The sequence below is a fragment of the Cheilinus undulatus genome, linkage group 11 (assembly GCF_018320785.1).
Source record: "Cheilinus undulatus linkage group 11, ASM1832078v1, whole genome shotgun sequence".
Classification (NCBI taxonomy): Eukaryota; Metazoa; Chordata; class Actinopteri; order Labriformes; family Labridae; genus Cheilinus; species Cheilinus undulatus.
Window position 1 is genome coordinate 26,717,450 of NC_054875.1, and position 21,431 is coordinate 26,738,880.

The 21,431-nt window shown below is 39.3% G+C and overlaps 1 protein-coding gene across 2 annotated transcripts; it reads right to left on the reverse strand.

Moving 5' to 3' along the window:
- Window positions 1–134: 134 nt before the first annotated feature.
- On the reverse strand, window positions 135–20,745 carry tead3a (TEA domain family member 3 a). Of its 2 annotated transcripts, XM_041800297.1 has the most exons (13): window positions 20,553–20,745; window positions 12,935–13,173; window positions 8,100–8,164; window positions 7,857–7,919; window positions 3,934–3,945; window positions 3,419–3,529; window positions 2,706–2,749; window positions 2,561–2,622; window positions 2,339–2,472; window positions 2,084–2,254; window positions 1,717–1,857; window positions 1,451–1,603; window positions 135–1,324 (listed from the first exon to the last, which is right to left on the reverse strand). In XM_041800297.1, exons 2-13 carry the CDS (start codon window positions 12,939–12,941, stop codon window positions 1,211–1,213), a joined length of 1,077 nt encoding a protein of 358 aa, XP_041656231.1. In that variant the 5' UTR covers window positions 12,942–13,173; window positions 20,553–20,745; the 3' UTR covers window positions 135–1,210. The 2 variants fall into 2 exon arrangements, with proteins under 2 accessions (XP_041656231.1, XP_041656232.1); XM_041800298.1 differs by lacking the exon at window positions 3,934–3,945.
- Between the last annotated feature and the right edge of the window lie 686 nt (window positions 20,746–21,431).

Sequence of the window (21,431 nt, forward strand, 5' to 3'; positions counted from 1 at the left end):
GTTCTCAACTGGTGGGTTGGGACCCAAAAGGGGGTCGCAGTGCAGTTTTCAGTGGGTCACAACTAGGTGTCTGGCAAAAGTCCTGAAAGTCCTTATTGGACATGCATTGATACCTTTTATTTTAACCTGTTTTACTGTGAAATTTGAATTTTTGATCAATATTTCAACTAATTTATCTCCTCTTCTTGCAATAAATGGGTACTTTTCCCATGATAATAAAGTAATTTCACAAGTTCTCGGGAAAATTGGCAAAAGTTGACACATAATGAAGGGAAAGAGGGAATAAAATTTGTCAGTTTTGTCCCTTTTCTTTTTATATCAGGTATTTTGGTCCAATCACGCTCCAAACTGCAACATATTCAATGAACTAAACATGCATTGTTGAAAATTTATTAGAATTTTGGGTTGCAATCTGTCGTAAGACAGACTGCTGGGTCCTGAGGCTGGACCAGTTGAGAGCCAAGGGTCTAGAGCAAAGTGACATATTAAAACATTAAAACTAAAACGAGATCCTTCTGTAGAAGTCTTTGTTCTAAATGTAAGGCTCCAAAGTACAGAGGATGGAGCGTTTGCTGTTTGGAGTGAGATTTATCTTAAGCTCCTGTAAATAGCATACTTTTATTTGTGTTATACCCAAAACTTTAACTCTAATGTGGCAGTTCTCTGGACACACATTTGAAAACTGAACATGGTTCTCTGTCCTGACATGTTAACAACCCTAATATGCATTTTAATGCTGTTAAAGTGTCTTAAATTGCAGCAATAACAAGGAAAAAGTACTTTTTCTTGACTTAAACCCGCCTCTGTTTCACATCTCTTTTAATAAAGTATAAAATACGGTCCACATTGAAACAAGCTAAACTGTCTGATAACTCAGTCATTTTAAGGGCAATGTTTATGTAAAAAGACAGATCTTGAAGCTGCAGCTCCACAGCAGCACTAAGGCAAATGTGCTGCCTGTTTGTACACTGAAACAGTGTGAACCTATGTAGATGGGTTAAACTTGCATGTCTAAATCATGGGATGATAACAAAAGGGGATGGAGACATACACGTTCAGCAAGGTGTGACTACAGTGTGACTGTTGGTCTGTTAAAAGTGAGTTTAGAGGAGAAGAGCAAGGTTTCTGTGTTTGAGTTTGAAATTATTTTTAATGCTGTACGTGTAAAAAAGTTTCGGGAGAAAGTCTCTGCATGCACGTAAAAGTGCTGCTAGTCATTAACTAGTCGATACACGTGGTACTGAGCTCCATGTTCACTAGTGGACACCTCAAAGACGAAGGCAATGCACAGCAGAGTCTCCTGAGTTTCTCTGTTGGACACAACCTGGAAAGAAGAGGGAAAAGGGTTAACTTTGTTAAAACAACATAAAAACTAAGTAAATCAAGCAAAAAGACAGTCAGGAAAGAGAACTATGGTGAATAACAGCCGCATGAACTAGCACACACATACCTGTAGGATGGTGAAATTCTCCAGTACACTGTTCATCATATAATTCTCCGGCAGGTGTTTGAGTTTGTGAATGAAGTTGATCATATATTCACACATGGGGGAGCGATGGATGCGGAACATGTACTTTCCTCCTTCCAAATGTGCATATTCAGTCTGAAGAGGAGTAAACCACATGTTAAAATCAGGGCTAAACCATTTATTAAAAAAAAAAAAAAAAAAAAAAAAAACACGTATGATTTTTTAATGCAATAAAACAATGCTCTCACCTCAACCTTCTCTACCACCTGTTTTCCGAAGGAGCACACCTTTGTTGAGACACTGATGGTGATGTTTTCTGTTCCACTGTACTGGCTGCTCACGCCATAGAATACGCCAGAGCCCTCCTCAATGTCACTGCTCAGGTCCGCCTGAGACAAGGATAAAATATTATGCTCTGTGATTAAGTGTCAGGCACTACCCAGAATGCACTGGCAGCCTAGATGTCAATCTATTTTTCAGTTTTCTCAAAATAGAGAAATCTACTGTTTCTCTGTACAACATAAATATAAAATACACAGATGTTAATCCAGTAGGGTCAGTAAGTCTTAATATGTCTTAAAACACATTAGAAACAATGTGGTTCTGAGTGCTGACCCAGAACTTGACGAGGAAGAAAGCGTTATGTGGCCCTTTTTCATACAGCTCCTTCAGGCCTCCTTTTTTCTCAGAGAACTTGTCGTAAATCTGCCTCACATCTATGGACTCCAGCACAGGGTCGTTGTAGCCCGGGTTTGATGGGCCAATGTGTACGAAAAGGTGTTTGAACTGCAGCAGAGAAGAAAAAGTGATGCGACGAGCTAAAACAACATATCATATTGATAAATTGTATGGATGCCTTGATTTCCATACCGTCTCCCGGTCTCTCTGGCTCTCCATAAAAGCAGAGAACTCCAGTAGCCGAAGTTTTGCAGAGGCGATGGTTCTGTCTTGCCATACAGGCGCTGCTATAGCTGCAGGGCGTGGAGGAGGCAGGGGCTCATAACCTGATTAACAATCAACAGTCAGAACATAATTACCATGATGATAATCAATAATAGATACTCAAAAATCTACATATATGTTTTAACGTACTGATAGGTGCAGGGACAGGGGCTGGTATCGTAGTGAAAGGCGGCTGTGCAAAGGGCTTGATGCTGCAAAAAAATAAAATAAATACAGTAACGTAACCAGCTTAGGCAAAAGATGCTTTAGTTTTAAATAAATTTGTGATACTTACTCCTGAGAATGTCCAGGCTGTCCTGGCAAAGGCCCTGGCCAAAACTATACACAGGGAAAGAAGGGGAGCAGTGTTTTACTCAGACTTTTACACAGAGGGAAGAAAAGACAATTAGATGTGTGCTAGTGTCACAAAACCAAAATTTTGACTTTGATACGAATATCAAGTTTAGTGCCACAACACTCGATACTGAAACAATGTACTTGTACTTGAAACTGAACTGATTCGATACTTAATATCAAATGGATCAAAAGCAGGATGTCTGCAGAGGATGGTCACATTTGGGAACTGACAGTTATAAACAACCTCAAAGTGTGACAAATAAATTTGAATAATGTTACAGTTATTAAAAAACAACTCTTTTATTGTCTATAATCAAGTATTTGTTGTTCTATATTCATTTGTTCAAATACAGTGTCCTCCTGAGACTCAGAGATATCTTTAATACCTATTTTCATAAGGAACAGTGTTTATAATGACCAACCATTGCTCTGTAGAAATTAAACCTAACACAGAAATTGGATAAAATATATATTTTTGAGGTCAAGAAGAGATTTTTAAAGGAAAGAAAATCTGTATCATCAAATATATTTTTCCTCTTGTCAGGCCAGGTAAAATTTGAATCGTCCAATCAAAAAGTAAATGAAAATGTACCAAAACTTTGGTATACTGTGCAGCACTACTGTCTACTTGTTAGTGTGTCTGTGTCTCACTCTGACTGGTGGAGGGAACGGAGGTTGGGGTTTCATCACACTAGCAGACACAATCTGAGCTGATGAGAGGTTGGCTACTGTCTGCAGAGCCTTGTCTTTGGATACCTGGTCCTGAATGAGAAAGATTTAGAAAAACACATTGATCATGCTCCACTTTACACAAAATATCTTAATTTAGGTTAATTTTTCAGCATCAGCCAACCTTTACAGCAAGCCAGCCAACAGATTATACAATACATCAGCATGATGCAGAACTATGAGGGAAGACAGGACAGAGGGCAAAGCAGGTATATGGAAATGCCAAGGCAGGAGGTACACCAAGCTAGCAGGCTAGGAGAGCTAGAAGGAGCCATCACCAGTATTTAACTAAAGCCACTAAAAACAAAAGCATAGGACTTTTTTTTTTTTTACCAAGTCTGGCAGTGGAATTGAATCGTGGACTAGCAGTAATGTGATGCCAACCACAAAGCTCAAAGCCTGAAGCAGAAACTGTAGTTGTTTAACCAAAAACTTACCAAGTTCATGGCCTATGGCAGAGAAGACACATTATTAATTACCTTCAGTACATTCAAAATTAAAGCATGTCATTGATTTAATGTGAGGGAAAACACCTGGCTCACTCTTTGAAGAGGCTACACCCTGAGCACAAACTGACAAACACACTAGACTAAAATGTTCTTACAATGACAGCTACATTGATTCAAACAGTACCAGCATTTTTGAAGACAGCTTCAATAGGAAAGATATTAAGGACGGGGGAAAATATCTTAGAGCAAGACAGAAATGATTTAAAAGAGAAAACTGACATTCATATGTGCAATCGGATACACATCAAATAATCCTGTTCTATATGTTTGTTTGCATGCTTTCATGTCAGCCACTATAGCCATGCACATGCTCTGGTCAGTTAAGATGACTATATGCATCAATCCATTAAAAACCATAAGCCTCTTGATCCTCTTCAATGTGAACAATAAAGGCTCAGGCATGCCAGAGTTAGTCACAGAGATCAACAAGACCAGGAAGATACAACTCTCCTCATTAAAATGAGAAAACACTTGAATTTTCATTGCTATGCAGATGACTCCCAATTACACTTTTCAAAGAAAACATATGAAACCAATAATTTTACTGTACTCTAGACCTGAGTTTGAGACTTTAAGACCTGAGTGACCAGCAAAGTCAGAAAAAAACAACTGTTTTCTTAAAAAAAACAAAAAACAAAACAAAAAATAAACCTAACACTGCATCATATATATCATATACTTACTAGAGATTTGCTGATTGTGAAAGTTTGGGCTGCTACCTTTGTTTTAATTAAGTCAATTTTAGATACCAGGGAGGTGACATTTTCAGCCAATATTTACATCCAACATATCTACTTAAGTCTTTTTCTTTGTTCATCCTCTTTCCTCAAACTTTAAAAACATGCTTTAAGGACTAATATTAAGGTCTAAATAACTTTTTTAATATTTCTAACAACTGAAATGAATTTTTGAACATCTGATGTCAAAAATCCAGTATCATGCATCCTTTGTTGACACCAGTACTTTTTTCAACCACTTATTTTGGTGCTAACACTTAATCTGACATGACAGACTGTTACATTTATCCATTGTATGGAATATATGTCACAGTCATCTGGGAAAGCTCCCATACAAAGGGTTTGGGGAGGGTAGGACTTTTCATAAAATTCTCAGAAGGTGACTTGATGAAATATGAAACATTTCTACTGGCCAATCAGAGGTACAAGACAAAAAGAGGTAGTAGGCACGTGCAGCCCCTGTAGTAGTCATTTACGTCCGGCCTGTAGAGTCATGCCAAGACCAGTAGAGAGAAGTTAAAATCTCGTTGTAATGAAGAAATGTGGCCCGGTTCTGATAAAACTGACACTATACTAAAGCTACATCAGAGTTAATTGGTGTACAGGCAGCCGCCATTACTATTGGCTTCCAGTACAACTAAAAAACATGATTTGCCCCCTGAACCTAAGAACTGGTTGTGCCACCCTTGGCAGCAATAACTGAAATGAAGCGTTTGTGATAACTGGTGATGTCTTTCTCATCACTGTGGAGGAATTTTGGCTCACTTTTCCTCACAGAATTGATTTAACTCAGCCGTATTGGAGGGTTTTCCAGCATGAACTGCAAGTTTAAGGGGACACCACAATATCTCAATTGGATTCAAGTCCAGACTTTGTCTTGGCCAGTCCAAAACCTTAATTTTTTTTTCTTGAGCCATTCAGAGGTGGACTTGCTGGTATATTTTGTGTCGTTGTCCTGCTGCATAACCCAAGAACGCTTGAGTTTGAGGGCATGAACTGATGGCCGGACGTTCTCCTTCAGGAATTTCTGGTAGACAGCAGAATTCATTGTTCCATCAATCCCAGCAAGTGGTCCAGGTCCTGAAGCAGCAAAGCAGCCCCAGACCATCCCACTGCCACCACCATGTCTGACTGTTGGCATGATGTTCTTTTTATTAAATGCTGTGTTATTTTTACTCCAGATGTAACAGCCACACACCTTTCAAAAAGTTCCCCTTGTGTCTGGTCAGTCCACAGAATATTTCTCCATAAGTCTTGGGGATCATCAAGATGTTTGTTGGCAAATGTGAGATGAGCCTTTGTGTGCTTTTTTTTGTCAGCAGTGGTTTTGGCCTTGGAACTCTCCCATGGATGTCATTTCTGCCCAGTGTCTTTCTTATGGTTGAGTCTTGAACTCTGATCTTAACTGGGGCCAGTGAGGCCTGCAGTCCTTTGGATGTCGTTCTGAATTTTTTTCTGACCTCCTGGATGAGTCGTTGTTGCTCTCTTGGAGTCATTTGGTTGGAAAACCACTCCTGGGAAGGTTCACCACTGACCCCAGTTTTCTCCATTTGTGGATAATGGCTCTGCCTGTGGTTCGCTGGAGTCCCAAAGCCTTGGAAATGGCTTTGTAAGCTTTTCCAGACTGATAGATTTTAATCACTTTGTTTTACATTTGTTCTTGAATTTCTGTGGATTGTGGCATGATGTGTTTCTTTTTGAGATCTTTTAGCCTACTTCACTTTGTCTGACAGCTTCTATTTATGTGATTTCTTGATTCAACAAATTTGGCTGTAGTCAGGCCTGGGTGTGGCTAGTGAAACTGGACTCAGCTTTCCAAAAACTGTGGTTTATCACAGTAAACTCATGATTAAACAAGGGGGGAAATTACTTTTTCACAAAGTGTCAGATAGGTTTGGATGTTTTCTCCCCTTAAATAATTTAATAACCATTCAAACACGGCATTTTCTGTTTACTTGGGTCGTCTTTGTGAAATATAAAAAGTGTGATAAATATGCAAAAAAGTCGGGAATCAGAAGGAGGGCAAATACTTTTTCACAGAACTGTACCTTTATTGTTGTAATAGTTGTAACATTACATTTTTTCTAGTCTGTTCTTTCATCTGTTTCTCCCCCTCCCTGAACAGTTATAATAGTCGATGGTCCAACAATTAAGTGGTTCTTTGTTCCTCTTATACCCTGGCCCAAAACACAATCTGCATTTTCTCCTGGGCTTTGCAGATTAAATATGTGACAAAAAAAGGTTAAACTCAAATAAGGGTTTTTTTTTTCCTTTTAGATGAAGTTTTCACAACTGCAGGAATATGTTGGGTCCGTTTGAATTCAATTAGCTATATGTTTTAAGGCCTGCTCTATATCTTAGGTGTTGTGAGATCAATGTTGTTATATTTTGTGGAACCATAAAATTCACATTAATTAATAAAAACACTGCCATGCATTGTATCAAAAACCTCTTTCAAAGACACAACATAAATTGGCATTAATAGGCCATATTCCTACAATGGCCATGCTCCTGTGACAAAATATTTAGGGTAGGAAACTCAAAGTTGTGATCACAATGTGCCTATTATATTTCATGGTGTCTATCATATAACTGTCTAGATTTTGACAGCTGTTTTTGATCAACAACAAACAAAGTTTCTCGACTGAAAAGACCTCCATGAAATACAGTCTGATCTCTCACTGAATTTTCAATTTCATTTGACAAATGATAAAACATAAACTGCTCTCAGAATCTCGATGTTTTTATAGAAAAACTGAAATACTACAGTAAAACTACTCTGATATTACAGTTTCCCACCCCAAGTGTGACATAACAAGGTCATGGCCACTGAGGAAATTAGCACATAAGGTGTTTACACTGAACTATACCTTTGGTCAACATGCAGAGCAAAGCAGCTAGCACAGTAAGCGCGAGCATGTAAGCGTGTGTACCTTGAGCTTAGACTGAATCTCACGTGATTTTCTCTTGGCCAAAACTTGCAGGTGACTAGAGACCTGATGAAGGACAGGGTGAAGAAAAAGAGGATGGGAGGAAAAGGGAAAAGGGAAGGAAGGAAAAGAGGAGGGGATGTGACTACAGGGAGAAGGGAGAGTTGTCTGAGCGGGGACCCACCTTGATGCTTGTCTGGTATTCTCGTACCCTCTTACGTGCCAGAACCTGAATGTGACTAGACACCTAATGGGCCAAAGTTACCCCATGAAAAAACACATAGTCACAGAGGGATTGTACAAATCTGTATGGCTATGGTCTGCTAATGATCACTCTAATGAGTGGCAAATAAAATAACTTTAAAAACACCAGAATGTAAATAAGCCAACGTTTACACTTAAGTTTAAAAACCACATCTATGCATACCTGTTTACGTGTGCGTGTCTTCCCTGTTCGTAGTTTGATGTATCGAGCTATCAGCTCATTTCGACCTGAAATACAGAAAATAATTGATTAAAATCAGCACCATGAAGTTGTATTGGCTTGGTGGCTATATGGGTTGCCAACACTTCTTGGACAAACACTGGCCTATAAAGCAGTTTGCCAACTACTTCTTTTTTGAGACGAATCTCTTAAGACAGAGATTTTTTAATCAGAATGATTACTGTGGTAGTTTTATAAGGAGAATAAATCATAGTTCCATCCACTCTGTCCCATAACATTTTAGAAAATCCAGATCATACCCATGATTTTATTAACAATCAATATTTAAATTTAGTCACCAAGTTAAGTAAATGTGTATGCATTAAGTGCTGAAATGATGCCTAAGAGTAAAGCTTTGAATCTAAAGAATGGTACACACTTTCTACTTCCCCTTTACAAGATGAAGACTAAATATCAAGTTGAAGAAGGAGGTTATCACTGAAAAGACAAACTCTACTTCTACTCTAACTTGACAATCAAAGAAGCAGCAAAGGTCCCTGATTGATAGCAAAACTGCGTAAATCTTGAATAACACATGTTCGTATTCCTTCTTGGCTGCACGGCAGCACAGGGGTAAGCGCCACTGCCTCACAGCAAGAAGTGCTCTGTACCATGTTAAAGTATACTAACAGACATATGTAATGCACGGTTACTCAATTCCCAGAATGCCCTTGAAAAAAATCCAGCATGATTTGACCCCTTTCAGAGAGGTTTATATTGGTCTCGGTAAGAGCCTGACCGATATGGGATTTTCGGGCCGATGCCAATACAGATATTGGGGGCTAAAAAAAGCTGATATCCGATACATCGGCTGATATTTGATATATTGGCTGATAACCGATATATTGGCCAATATATGAAATAAGAACATTGATATACACAGAGTATATAAATTACTGTACATGAACACAAATTCTTATATTTATATCATCTTTGTTTATTTCACAAAGATGCAACCTAGATGACGTAAAAACGCTATATAATAGTCTTTTATTATTAGATAATGGTGGCCATATGAATTAACAGTTGCATTTATCATTGTTTATTCTCTACTCCTGTGTCTCTACTCCTCTAAGCAGCAGAGACGCAACTGGTCGACTACAACTACCACAATGCTTTGCATGTCAAACAAATATGGCTGCCCACTGAAAAAAGTCAAAGTACATGATCGAAAATGGATTAAAAATGGATAAAAAGATGCTTATTATTGGATGTAACGCTGTGGATTTAATCTCCAAAGACCCCAAAAAGTCTCCAAACTTCCAGGCTTGCTACAACGGTGTTCTTTAGAGCTCTTTAGATATCGATGGTAGCAAACGAACAGCAAAATGGTCAGCTTTCAGAGGAGAAGAAGAGTAAATTTCTATGACTTACAGTTCAAAAGTTATCAACGTTTTCATAAACTGTGTCACGTATTGTTGTATAGGACAACACTGTCCTCAGAGACTCTGGAAAGTCAGCCAAGTTCTGGGCTCACTAGAAAATGTTCTGTAAGAGCTACGAATGCTTGGAAGACATGATTAGAAAGGCACAATGGATCCGTGCCGCGTGGGCTCTAAGGGTTAATATATCGGCAACATATTGGCCGTTGTTGATTAATCTGTGATACGCTATAATTGGCCCGATTAATCGGCCTGCTGATCAATCGGTCGGGCTCTAGTCTCAGTAATCTCCAAACACGCCTGAAGTTTGAAATTTGTTGCTAAAAAATCCTCTAGTATTGGATTTTTGCATGTCTAAAAAACCCTCTGTTTCAGCCCTGCTGAGAACAACCCGCTGTGTGTCTGTGGCTTTAAATGTTAATGAGCTGTCTGACTCCACCCCTCTCAGGAAATTCAGCAAACAAGAAAAGCCTATAAAAGTGTATTTTGCATAATAAGTGACCTTTAATACAACTCTTAGTGTGGAGAAGTTAGGGGCCGGGTCTACTATGAGGCCTACTGTGCCTCTATGCACAGTTACATCCAAAGGGATTTCTTTTTCCATGTGAAATCTATCAAGGGACGTGTGTGCTGATTTAGAGTCAGATTGGACCTTGTTTGATGGTAGATCTTCTATGTGGTCTGCTTCCAAGTGTGGTTACTACAGACTGCCTGCTCAGCACTTTCTCTCTCTGCCTCGCTCCAGCTCCCACCCCCACTGGGTGACCTGTTTGTGTGTAATCTTTTCAAGAAGCTACCTCCCTATCTATAACTCTGCTGCAGATGTCAGAAGTAGAATAAGCTAAAGATGAAAAATATGAAGCCTTACAGTTTGAATGCATAGCTACTATCAATCAATCATTTATGTGCTAACACCATCATCGTTTTTGTTTCTGGGAAGTGGTGTGATGTTGGAGGGACTTAGGTCACATCAAGCTGAGTCACATCAGCTCTTTGGATTTACCAGAACACAGAATTCCCCAAAATCAGCAGAGGGGGGCTGAGTCAGACCCAGCAGTCTGCTCCAATTCCCAAAACAGGACACATGTGCTTTCCTGCAGTGTAACGCTACTCCAAATACAGCCAAACACTTTTTAAATGGGAGTCAACCCATGTCCCATTTTCTGTGAGATTTGCACTTTGTAAAGGAAACAGAGCAGCCCCTCTCAAAAATATAGTGGATTAAGAAGAGGTTAAAATAAGTAGATTCTATAAACAGACCCCCCTTTTTAAGACTGCCATATAGTTCACTGGTAATTTTCTTTATTGAAGATGTTTTGATGCGCATCCTGAAATGTGAACTGCATTTACTACTACCTACAAAATTGTGTGGTAGGAAAAAGGCAAAGATGGAATCAAATTCTGCCACAAATGTTAAATGAAAAAAGTTATGAAAAACAGCCAATGTCTAAAACAACATCAACAACAACACCTCTCTAGAGCAGTCTCAACACATTGGTACCACTTACTAATGTAACTTGTAAACATCATTAATTTAACAAGTAGGCACTGTTTAATCTGCGTCATCGTGTGAGTTAAGAGCAAGTGATCTGTTTGATGATCATCCTTATTTGGGAATGCAAGCCAGACACCATAATCCAGGGTGACATCAGGGTAGTAACATATGACTAGATCAAAGACAACCAAGAGACTAAAGCGTCAATAACCACTGGCCCAGAATAGCACCAGAAGTAAAATGCCGATTTATCGATATACCGATATACTACCGATAATATCGTGCATCCCTAATAATAAATGCCTAAAAAAATCTTTAAAAACAGGCCCTGAATCAATTACTGGAATGATAATTTCATTGACACAGTCCTCTTGGATGAAAAATAAGTTTTAGTGGACAACACAGCAAGTCTATACTTCCACAAAAGGAGAAAATGCCACAATGATGAAACAAACTTTCCTCTTATGGTGCATGGGATCATATTTCCTATTTCCCCAACAGCATACACTTGCATATTAATGACACGAGCTGCTGCAGCAGGAATGCCAACTTAGTCAGGATGTACTTATCAGCCCTAACTCACAGTTTACATGTCTTTCAGCTGTTCTTCATATTTTACAAAATATCTATACTTGCAATATGTCAGTGATGTGTGTTGCAAGCTCATTTTGCAATAACAATGAAACTGAAATCTATGAAGCTGCCCTAACGCTTACCTCAACCTGACCTCAAATATGACACTGCTAATTCTTTGACCCTGTCAGTGGTGGCTGCTCTTTGACCTCAAAGCTAGACTTCTCCCAAAATATATGCAAGCAGATCAGCTAGACACAAGCATAGAAGTCTTAACAAGGCTGATTACACCTCCACCATGTTTCAGAAGATCCTTGGAGGGGTGAAGCTTATGTTATATCGATAAAAGAAAGGCCTGAAGGAGTTTCTGCAGAGAGAATGAAGGACTTTTACTGTTATGGTCACTGTATCTCTTGCAGACAACTTTTCCTTAATACACAAAGGCTCATTTCATATTGCTAATTTGATCCCTGTTTGAAATTTCCCATCTAGATACAACCTAAATTCCAAAAAGGTTGGGGCGCTGTGTAAAATGTTAATTACAAACATAATGCAATGATTTGTGAATCTCACAAATCATTTTTTATTCACAATGGACCATAAACAACATAATAGATGTCAAAAATGAGACATTTTACAATTCTATGAAAACTGCTAGCTTAGCTCATTTTGAATCTGTTAAATACACAGAAGAAACTCTCAAGTTTGGTGCATGAAATTGATAAGGAGGAAATAAACTGTAAGAGGAAGTGGTGGTTGCATATCAATCATCATGTATTGACTAAGGCTGCAACATTCTTGCTAAAAATATGAATCACAATTTTTCTCCTAAGAAGTCACATCTGAATTCACTGAAATGCTTTTTTTAATAAAAACCGCTTGCTGTCTAGGACTTTGAATGCGCATAATCTACAATAAAGTGTTGAACTACAACTCAAAAGCCTCTTGTCCACATTTGCTTCTTTATTTTTCATAATTAAGAACACCTGAAGTGAAAGATTTAAATGCTGGGGAGCAGATGACCTGGTAGTTAGGTTGAAAGGTAGAGAATGAGGGGTGACTGAATTATCTGGTGGAATTATCAGCCAGTCTATGGCCTGATTGATGACTTAAATGTGCTTTGCTTTCATCAGTGTGAATGTCACTGATGTACCAACAGGGATTGTTGTAAAGCAAGTAAGTGTACACGTGACTATAGCTTGCTGTGCAAATGGAAATATGAGCAAGTGAATGGCCATAACATAACAACAAGAGCCCAAGACTGTGATTATTTTTTTTAATGCTTGATCCTGCATCCTTATTAGTGAGGAATTTGTGCTTTTACTCACCATACATCTTCCCCTCATCTGAAAGGATGATCTTCCTCCTGCCACAGGGAGGATAGATGGCCAGAGCTTCTTGAAAGCTCTGCTCAATGTCTGGACTCCACACCCCCTCTGGGTCACCATCCAATCCGCGGTCTGCTCCATCGCCCAGTCCTTCATTGCCGCTCTCCTCCTGCGCCCCATCTGGGCTGCCACGGCAACTCCACTCCGACGCAATGATGACGGCTCCTGCCACAACACACCTAAATACACAGAACATGATAACTTAATTATTACAACACCTTACCTTCTTACAGATCACAGAATCCCTGAAAGCCTGTGGTTAAATTGCCCTCAATTCCTAATATCCAAAAAAAAAAATCCCAAAATCCAAATCAATGATGAAAAGACAGAAAAACTATAGAAGATGATCATGACAGAATATTGGGCTAAACCCAAGAGGCCTAAACAGGGGTGTCCAAACTATGGCCCATAGTCCACTGCATTTGAACAGGAAGTTTGTGCTTGATTATTTTGTACCACTGCTGTTAGGTGATGCCTGTGTTAATCCTGTAAACACAGATTTTGATTTGAAGAATTTGTTGGGGTGGGTTTTTCATGACTAAATTAAGACATCATAAATGTTGCATACAATGACAACCAAAAAAAACCAAAATAATTCATAACAACTTCATGAATAAAGACAAATGGAAAGCAGCAAAACGTGACACAAATCCAATGATTTGTGCCGTCATCTTTTCCGTAAGTTGCTTAATCTCAAAATCTGCTTTATAAAGCATCTCCCTCTAATCATCTGTAAGCACCAACTCTCCTAAAAAGTGCTGCAGCTTCCTGCAGTTTGCTCTTGTTTTGTGTCTGAATGAGGAGATTAGCCATAGGTGACTCCCCTCTCAGCTCAACAGTGTTGTTCTTATCCTGTCTAAATTCAGGACTGAGAAGGGTCCCTCTGAAATCTAATAGGTTGTTTCAACCAAGCGGTCCTGTTCAGTTTGGTACAGCATGGTATGGATTTTTGTGCATTTCCATATAGCAAAAGTTGGTAAGGGTCCCAAAAAAACGACCCATACCATCCCACTTTTTTGGTACCCTTCCGTAGGGGTACCAATCTTAGCTATCTGTCCCAAAAGGTGGAGCTACACACACAACAATGGGGGTTTGAACCGATGTCACGTCAGTGCGCAACATGGCTGCTTGGTTCTGGGCTGCAAAACAAACAAATCTCTGTGAGGTGTGGGCAAAAATTAGAAAAACAGACTATCTGCTTAAATCAGGGATATTTGAACTCCATAGAGATCTACATTATTTCCTAGTCTGTGAATGTTGATATCTGCCAGCAAAACAAGTTTCCTGATGTTTATCTGGTTCTGAGTTTAAGTACATAAAGCAGAGCCTGAAGGCACACATCAGCCAAGTTTTACCATGATGGATGTGAAACTAAGTTTATACTGAAATTTGTGAATACAAAGCTTTAGATCTACTTCTTACTTTAGATAACTTGTGAAAACATCACTCGGTGGCTGTTGAATGTACTTGTTAAACTTCGGGCTGCAGCGTATTTTAAAACAAGATCAGTGCATCCAGGATGTCTGACTTAATCTAGTTTGATTTTAACACAAATTAGACCTTTAGATTATTTTTAATGTGACAAAGTCTCATAGTATAGCTCTAAACTTTTATATCATGTTGTATAAACTGTTATCGACTAGGTATATTCGCATATTAACGTACCATCATCTAAAGATCTGTACTGACAATGATGAACATAATTAACTCATTGAGTGCCAATGATGTATATATACGTCAAAGTGTTTTTTCGGCGGCTGGCACAAGGGGGCACTCTCACACTCCCTGTGAGTAATTTTAGGGCTTCTGGTAAACTAAGTCAGAACAAGGAAGAGGCGGTAAAGCAAAGCCACTGAGGTCAGGGCAGGAAGTGGAGATGCCGGGCTGGAGGTAATCTAAGCTAAAAGTTCTAAAATATTCAGTATCGGCACAAAATGCCCCCCAAAAAACTGAGGGAGTCAAGTGGCCAGTTTTGCCATCGGATGCTGGAAGAAACTTCAAACTTTTGCATGAGATATCGGTTACTCATTGAAACCAACAGTGAATCCAGGGACCAGCACATTCGTTCATCTGCCTCAGCCGGCCAAGAAACTAAAGAATGCTGTGAGGTCTCCCCCGTGTGTCGGAGAGAAAAGGCATCTGGTTGCCAGCTTGATGCATACAGCGACAACACTTCAGAGACGGACTTTAGCGACCCAGACTCTGAGGAATGGCTGCCGAGTGAGCGGAGCGGATCTTGTTCTCCGTCCCAGTGCGATGGAGGTAAGTTAACGTTAGGAACCCACTGATTATTCAGCCAAATTTATCGAATGAAACCATTACTCATGCGTTCACTCATGTGATTTCAGAAGCAGACTTGAGAGAAGAGCAAGCCCCATGCAGTTCTGCAACACTGTCTGTTGGCAGAAAAAGAGGTAAGTACAAAAAAAAAAATTCTGTATTATAGATTATATATTATATAAATAATGTATATAAACCTCTATAATTTACAGGCAGTGCCAGGGGACACGCAAGCAGGAGAGGACGTGGGCGTATCGGGGGTCCCGTGGCGGCTGTCCAGTTGTATTGTGCTGTATTTTGCATTTGTTTTATTTATTTTACGATAAAATAACATTTGTAATACAATTTTCATTTGTCTTTTATATCATTGAAGGTATAACATTCAAATCACCGTTTTGCTTGACAGACTCTCTTTCACAAAAATGCATTTTTCTCAGCTTTCTAGAAAAAAAGTGGTCTTTTTGGTGAAACTAGCCTCTATTCAACTTCAAATAAATCAAGAATGGAACAAGCTGCAAACAAACGTTTTTTGTTTGATGAAAAAGAGAGTTTCTTCTTTCATTTGAGCAATTCAGTGTTTTCAAAATCATAGCACAAAATATTCTGTGGGTCTTGAAAGATGACTCAAAATGTCCAAAAATGCTGGCTCAAGCCATTTTCCATTTTATAAAAAGGCTGGCACTCAATGAGTTAATATGTAGTTTTTGTTTTTTTTTAAGTGCTTTCAGCTGAAATAAAGCTGTTTAATGCTTATTCCCTACTGATTTCTGTCACTCATCCTTTCTATAACTCAGCGGCTGGAGCAGCAGTCTTGTGCTGCATGTGACTTCACATGCATGCTTTTACAGCAGGCTACCGAGTGAGCGTACGGGTGTCTGTGGCATCGCAAACTTTTTTGGTGTTTAGCGTACCTAGGCATACCAAACCATACTCAGTTAAACCGGACTACCTGGTGGAAATGCAGCCCAAACTTCCTTTTATTTTTCTGCATGTGACCCTAACTGAGAAGCGTATGGACACCCCAGGACAGCAAACAACAAGCATGCACAGGAACTTACACGGAAAAAAATCCTTTGACTGATTAGATTCAGTTGAAGAGGTATACAGATCATTAATCATGAAAGTAAAATTCATCAAGAAGAGCAAGGAAACAGAATGAGAAACAAAGCAAGCCTGTCCTCAACCCAAGTTTTCCTCCACATTAAAAGAGCATTAAACCAAAATATGCACCACAGTGTGGATAAAGAGGGAGTATTTGTTTTGACTGCTGATGAATTTGTACAAAAAAAAAAAAACACCGCAATCAGTGATGTTGAAGAACTTAAAGCAGCAGTCTTCTGGATGATTTGGAGACACAGTGCAGCTTCAATTCATCCATTAGAGCATCATTTACAAACCTCTGGGTGAATAGTCTAAAAGTAGGTTAAAAAGTTATCCAGGTCCTGAAATTTCTTCCACTACATGAGTGGGAATTCCCTGTCTTAGGGCTTAACAAAAGTAGGATATTGACACTTAGAGGAAAGTAATCCAGGGTTAAATTATGGGTTTTAAACTTGTTACATTTAACACTCCAACCGTCTTCAAATTACCATCAAAGGCTCTGAATTCTATCATCATAAAGTCAGAGTGTCATTTCAGAGCCAATATGCTGAATATTTGCCACAGGACTCAGTGAAGGGAAGGAGAGGTTCAAGACCAACCATGTGCCTGCCATGAATGGTGACAGATTTCTCTAACTCAAAATGTCTTCACACTTCACCGAGAGCGGGATCAGATTCATCTGAAGTAGTTTACGGTTTCCTCTGGTACACAGTGTATTAATAGCAAAGGTATTCAAGGTTAAAGACCTGACATGAAAGATGTCAAAACATTAAGAGCTTGTAAATTTATAACTGATCAAGGTCACTGGAGACACTATCAGCTGATCAAGCTATTCAGGTTACACCAAGAGATGGAGGATGATTTAGGACCATGGTCTGTAATGGTGGGACCCGTTAGTTATTCCCTTATGCAAATCAGCCAAGAGGAATCTGGGTAAACGGTTAAACTCGAGCCATATGAACTTCCCAGAAGCCTGCCGTTTTGCCTGAATGAGGAAATTACAAATTCTTTTGTTATTGTTGAGGATGCTCCAAGTCTGGTCAAACACAGACACACATGCGCAACATGAAAGCTGCCTGTGTGTAATGTTTTCCAGAGTGAGGCTAACATGGCCCCAACCACAAAGAACCCACAGAGGATCAGTGTGGTCGCACAGCTTCCCCTGCTGTGGTGGGCTTATTGGACGCACTTTGCTCTGGGCCTTCCCACTTTCAATCTCTGCTGACGGGACTGTGCTGTTGCAACAGAGATCAGACAGGCCCTGGTGAGTTGGTTAGGCAACAGCAAAGTCTTAAATAACATTTTCTATATTCAAATGTAGGATATGTCAAGACCTTAGGTTACTATAGTCAGAAGCCATTGTCCTGACTCAAAACTTCATCAAACCCTTCATGTTTTAGGTCCTGGAAACACCCTTTGGCCTTTAATAGTTAAATAATAGGCGACAACACTTCATAATTCAAAATGTTTGAAAACAGTAGCAGCCAGGCTCAACTGGTGGGTCAGGACCAAAGTGGGTTGTGGAGCTGTTTTCAGTTGGTCCCGAGTTTGTTTGACATTTTCTTTATGATTTTAAAGGAAACTTACAATAATAAAAAAAAAAGATTAAGGAGCTTTACTAGAATTTTTTGAGATGTTTTCTTCTGTGTTTCCCCAAAAGATTTTGGAACTTTTTTCCTGGACTTTTCCTCTAAATGTGAAGAAAATTTCCCAAGGAATCATGGACTTTCAGGACTTTTCCCAGAATCTTTAAGCCATCTTCTCCATTAATATTTCAGAAAATTCCAAAGGAAGGGTTAGAGAATAAAGTTTTATGGAATTTATCTGGGATTTTTTCCTAGAAACTTTCAGGAATTTGGGGATTTTTAAATTCTTTATATTATGCATCTTATTTCCTTCGGTCCTTCTGTTCCATCACAGATCTGTCTGCATTTCAAACAGCTAGCTTTTTTTAAAATTATAAATCCAAATGACTGACTATCAGAAATCTGGGTCACAGTTTGGGTCCCTGTGGTAGGTCTCAAGGCTTGTCCAGTTGAAACACACTGTTTTATGGGGTATAATGCAATAAATGAATGTTTCAAAAATGCTACATAGTGTTCCCTTTGTTGATCCAAACATGAGTACTGCCCCTGAATAACAATGGCTCCAAATTTGGGGCTAAATTAAAGGAGTCATATAAGGATTAAGTTGTGTATATTTTGTGTTTGATCTACTCAGGACTATTAAGCTTCTGATTTAGTGTGAAGACAGCACTCGGAAACAAAGAAAAAGGCAAAGGTACAAGACTGTCTGCATGTATTTTTCAACAATAAAGCAACTACACATCCCACCATCTGTAGTGACTGCTTTACTACAATCATGATGACACATTTTCATACTTTCAACTGTACACGGACCATCTTTCTAACTTTATACTGTAGTATTGTTGTTTTTTCTCCTGTGGTTGTAAATAAACCATGTTTTTTCTTTTTAAAAAGTTGATATCACACACACTTACAACTTCTACAGAAGTATAACCTACTATTACACACTCAGGTAGCCCACGGTAGGTCAGTCTTCAATGGTTATGACAATACGACTAATAATCGAATCCACTGTGGGTAAGATTATGTGACTTTTACTCCAGGAACCACACTTTTGAGCTCTATACCCCATGGATTCTCTGTGGGGTTCAGGTCAGGCCAGTTGGCTGGCCCATCAAGCACAATAACACCACCATAAACCAGTTACTACTAATAGTTCTGGTAGTGTGGGCAGGAGAAAAACCCAGCTGGGAAAAGAAATCAGTATCTCCATACAAAGCTGGTCAGCAGACAAAAGCATGAAGTGCTCTTAAAATCTACTGGTAGATGCTTGTGGTGATTAGGGCTGGGCAATTAATTGCAAATAAGATTAAATCGCAATATGACCGGCTGCAATTTACAAATCACAGAGGGTGCAATTTTTTTTAACCTAAAATTTGTGTCAAAATGCCAGTTTTAAATGTTTTTTTTTTTTTTTTGCAGCAGAGATATTATGCGTATAAAAGTTTTAATTATTCACACTTTAGGGGGTTCCACTAAACTTCATTTACGCCGGCATAAAGTTCCCCTTGTTAAAACAGGGTTTGCCAAACTGTTTATCAAGTCTATGTTGGAGATTACTCCTGACTACAGTCAGGATTTTAAAAATCATGTTACCAAGACATCATAGCCACAGCTTTGTGATTTCCCATAGGGGTGATGCAAAGTTAGACCATTATGCACAGCAGGCAGGAGTTTCAATTTAGCTCCCAGTGGCCTTAAGGTCAGGTGTTTAGTGCAGTGAGGAGCCAGTGGAGCACTGAGCTAAATAAAGCTATGAGCTCAGCAAACACATGCACATTACAGACTGCCTTCTGCTTCAATGGAAGCAGCAGTGACATTACAATTTACCGGTAAGATTTCGTCACCGTACTTCCCAATCCTACCTAAGATCACTCTATTAGTACTACTACTAGAGATATGTAGATTTTAGACAGGCGTTAATTAAGGCTTAATACGAACCTTGCATTGTAACATGTAACACCAATTTGATAAATCAGCCATGAAAGTTGTGGTAGAGACCAACAAAGGTGTTATCTGTCTTCTGCTCAACCAGTAAGACCAGTCTCACACGTTGGTGACACTTTCACAGTAAGAAGGAATGAATCCCATCTGCTAGCACGAAACGTTAGAGGGAAAACTCAAATCACGCTCAACTGTTGGAAGCACTTTAGCCAACTGTGAGTTAGCAAACTCTTTGTCCAAAGAAAAACAACGTCTAACAGAGCCGTGTGGTGTTTGAATCAAGTTACAAACGACTTTTTTAGTCGAAGGAGAGTTTTCAGTTTCTTTATTTACTTGAGTGAAAAGGCGAGCCAAGATAACACTCTTTAACTGGCATGCTAGGTGGTTAGCTTGCAGGCTAATAATACACCAACAAACTCCACACCAAGGCGGAGACGACCAAAAAGTCATTGTAATCACAACCCGGGGGCAGAGTACGTATAAAAGGAACCCCATGTGAAATACACGAGGCTCCGTATCAGCAAAGCGGCAGCGGGAAAATGCGAAATATGTCAAATATCCCAAAACTTCAAGCACACGAAGCGAAGCAGCTGCAGCAGCAGAAAAGTTGCAGCACACAACAAAGAAGTAACTGAGAGCGCACTCACCTTACAAAGGCTCTCCTGCTTCACTCCTACAAGCACACTCTTCTCTCCTGATACTCTGGCTTCTGCGACAGATTTACTTTCCAAATAGTGAGTATTTCCTCGGCTAAAACAATAGTGTCTGACAGAAAAAAGGCGGAATGCCAAGTATGAGTTTGGTATGAAATCAACGGAGGAAAACGCACAGAGGCGTGGCGTCGAGACACGCGCACACGCAAAAGTTTTGTGGGTCCCAAGGCAAACTCCTCCCCCGGTATCAGACTCCTAAGCAGATAGAAAACAGGGAGAAGTGGATTCATATGAATACATTCTTTCACAAATCATCATCTTTTCTATCTTTTAACATAGCAAAAATATTCAAACATCAACTTACAATGTGCAAGATCAAGATGATCTTCAGTTTGAGGCAATGCATGTGCATTTGTATTTCTTTATGTCTTGCACAGTGTCAGATTCACATCTTTACTCCAATAACAAAGCAGTAGTCTAGGATCAAATGCAAGCTTATTATAAAATGTGCAACATGCACCCATAAAAGGAGGCGACATAAGACTCAGTGACATTTTTCTGCATCTCAATTTTATCCTGCATTTGCACAGGAAAACTGTACTCCATGAATGTGGTAAATGGAGATACTCATGTACAGGTAAACACAGATATATCTCTACCAGGGACATAGTATGGGGACAGTAGGCTATCTGAACCTCTCGTGTGCACAAATCGACATACCAAAAATGAATCGACAATAAAAATGGTGTGTTTCTGTTTTCTGCTGGTTAAAAATAACACAGACCAAAGACTAGGCACTTCACGGTAAATTACAGAGTATTTTATGATCACTATTTTCATAACATTTGTTCACTAATTCTATGTGCAAATCTG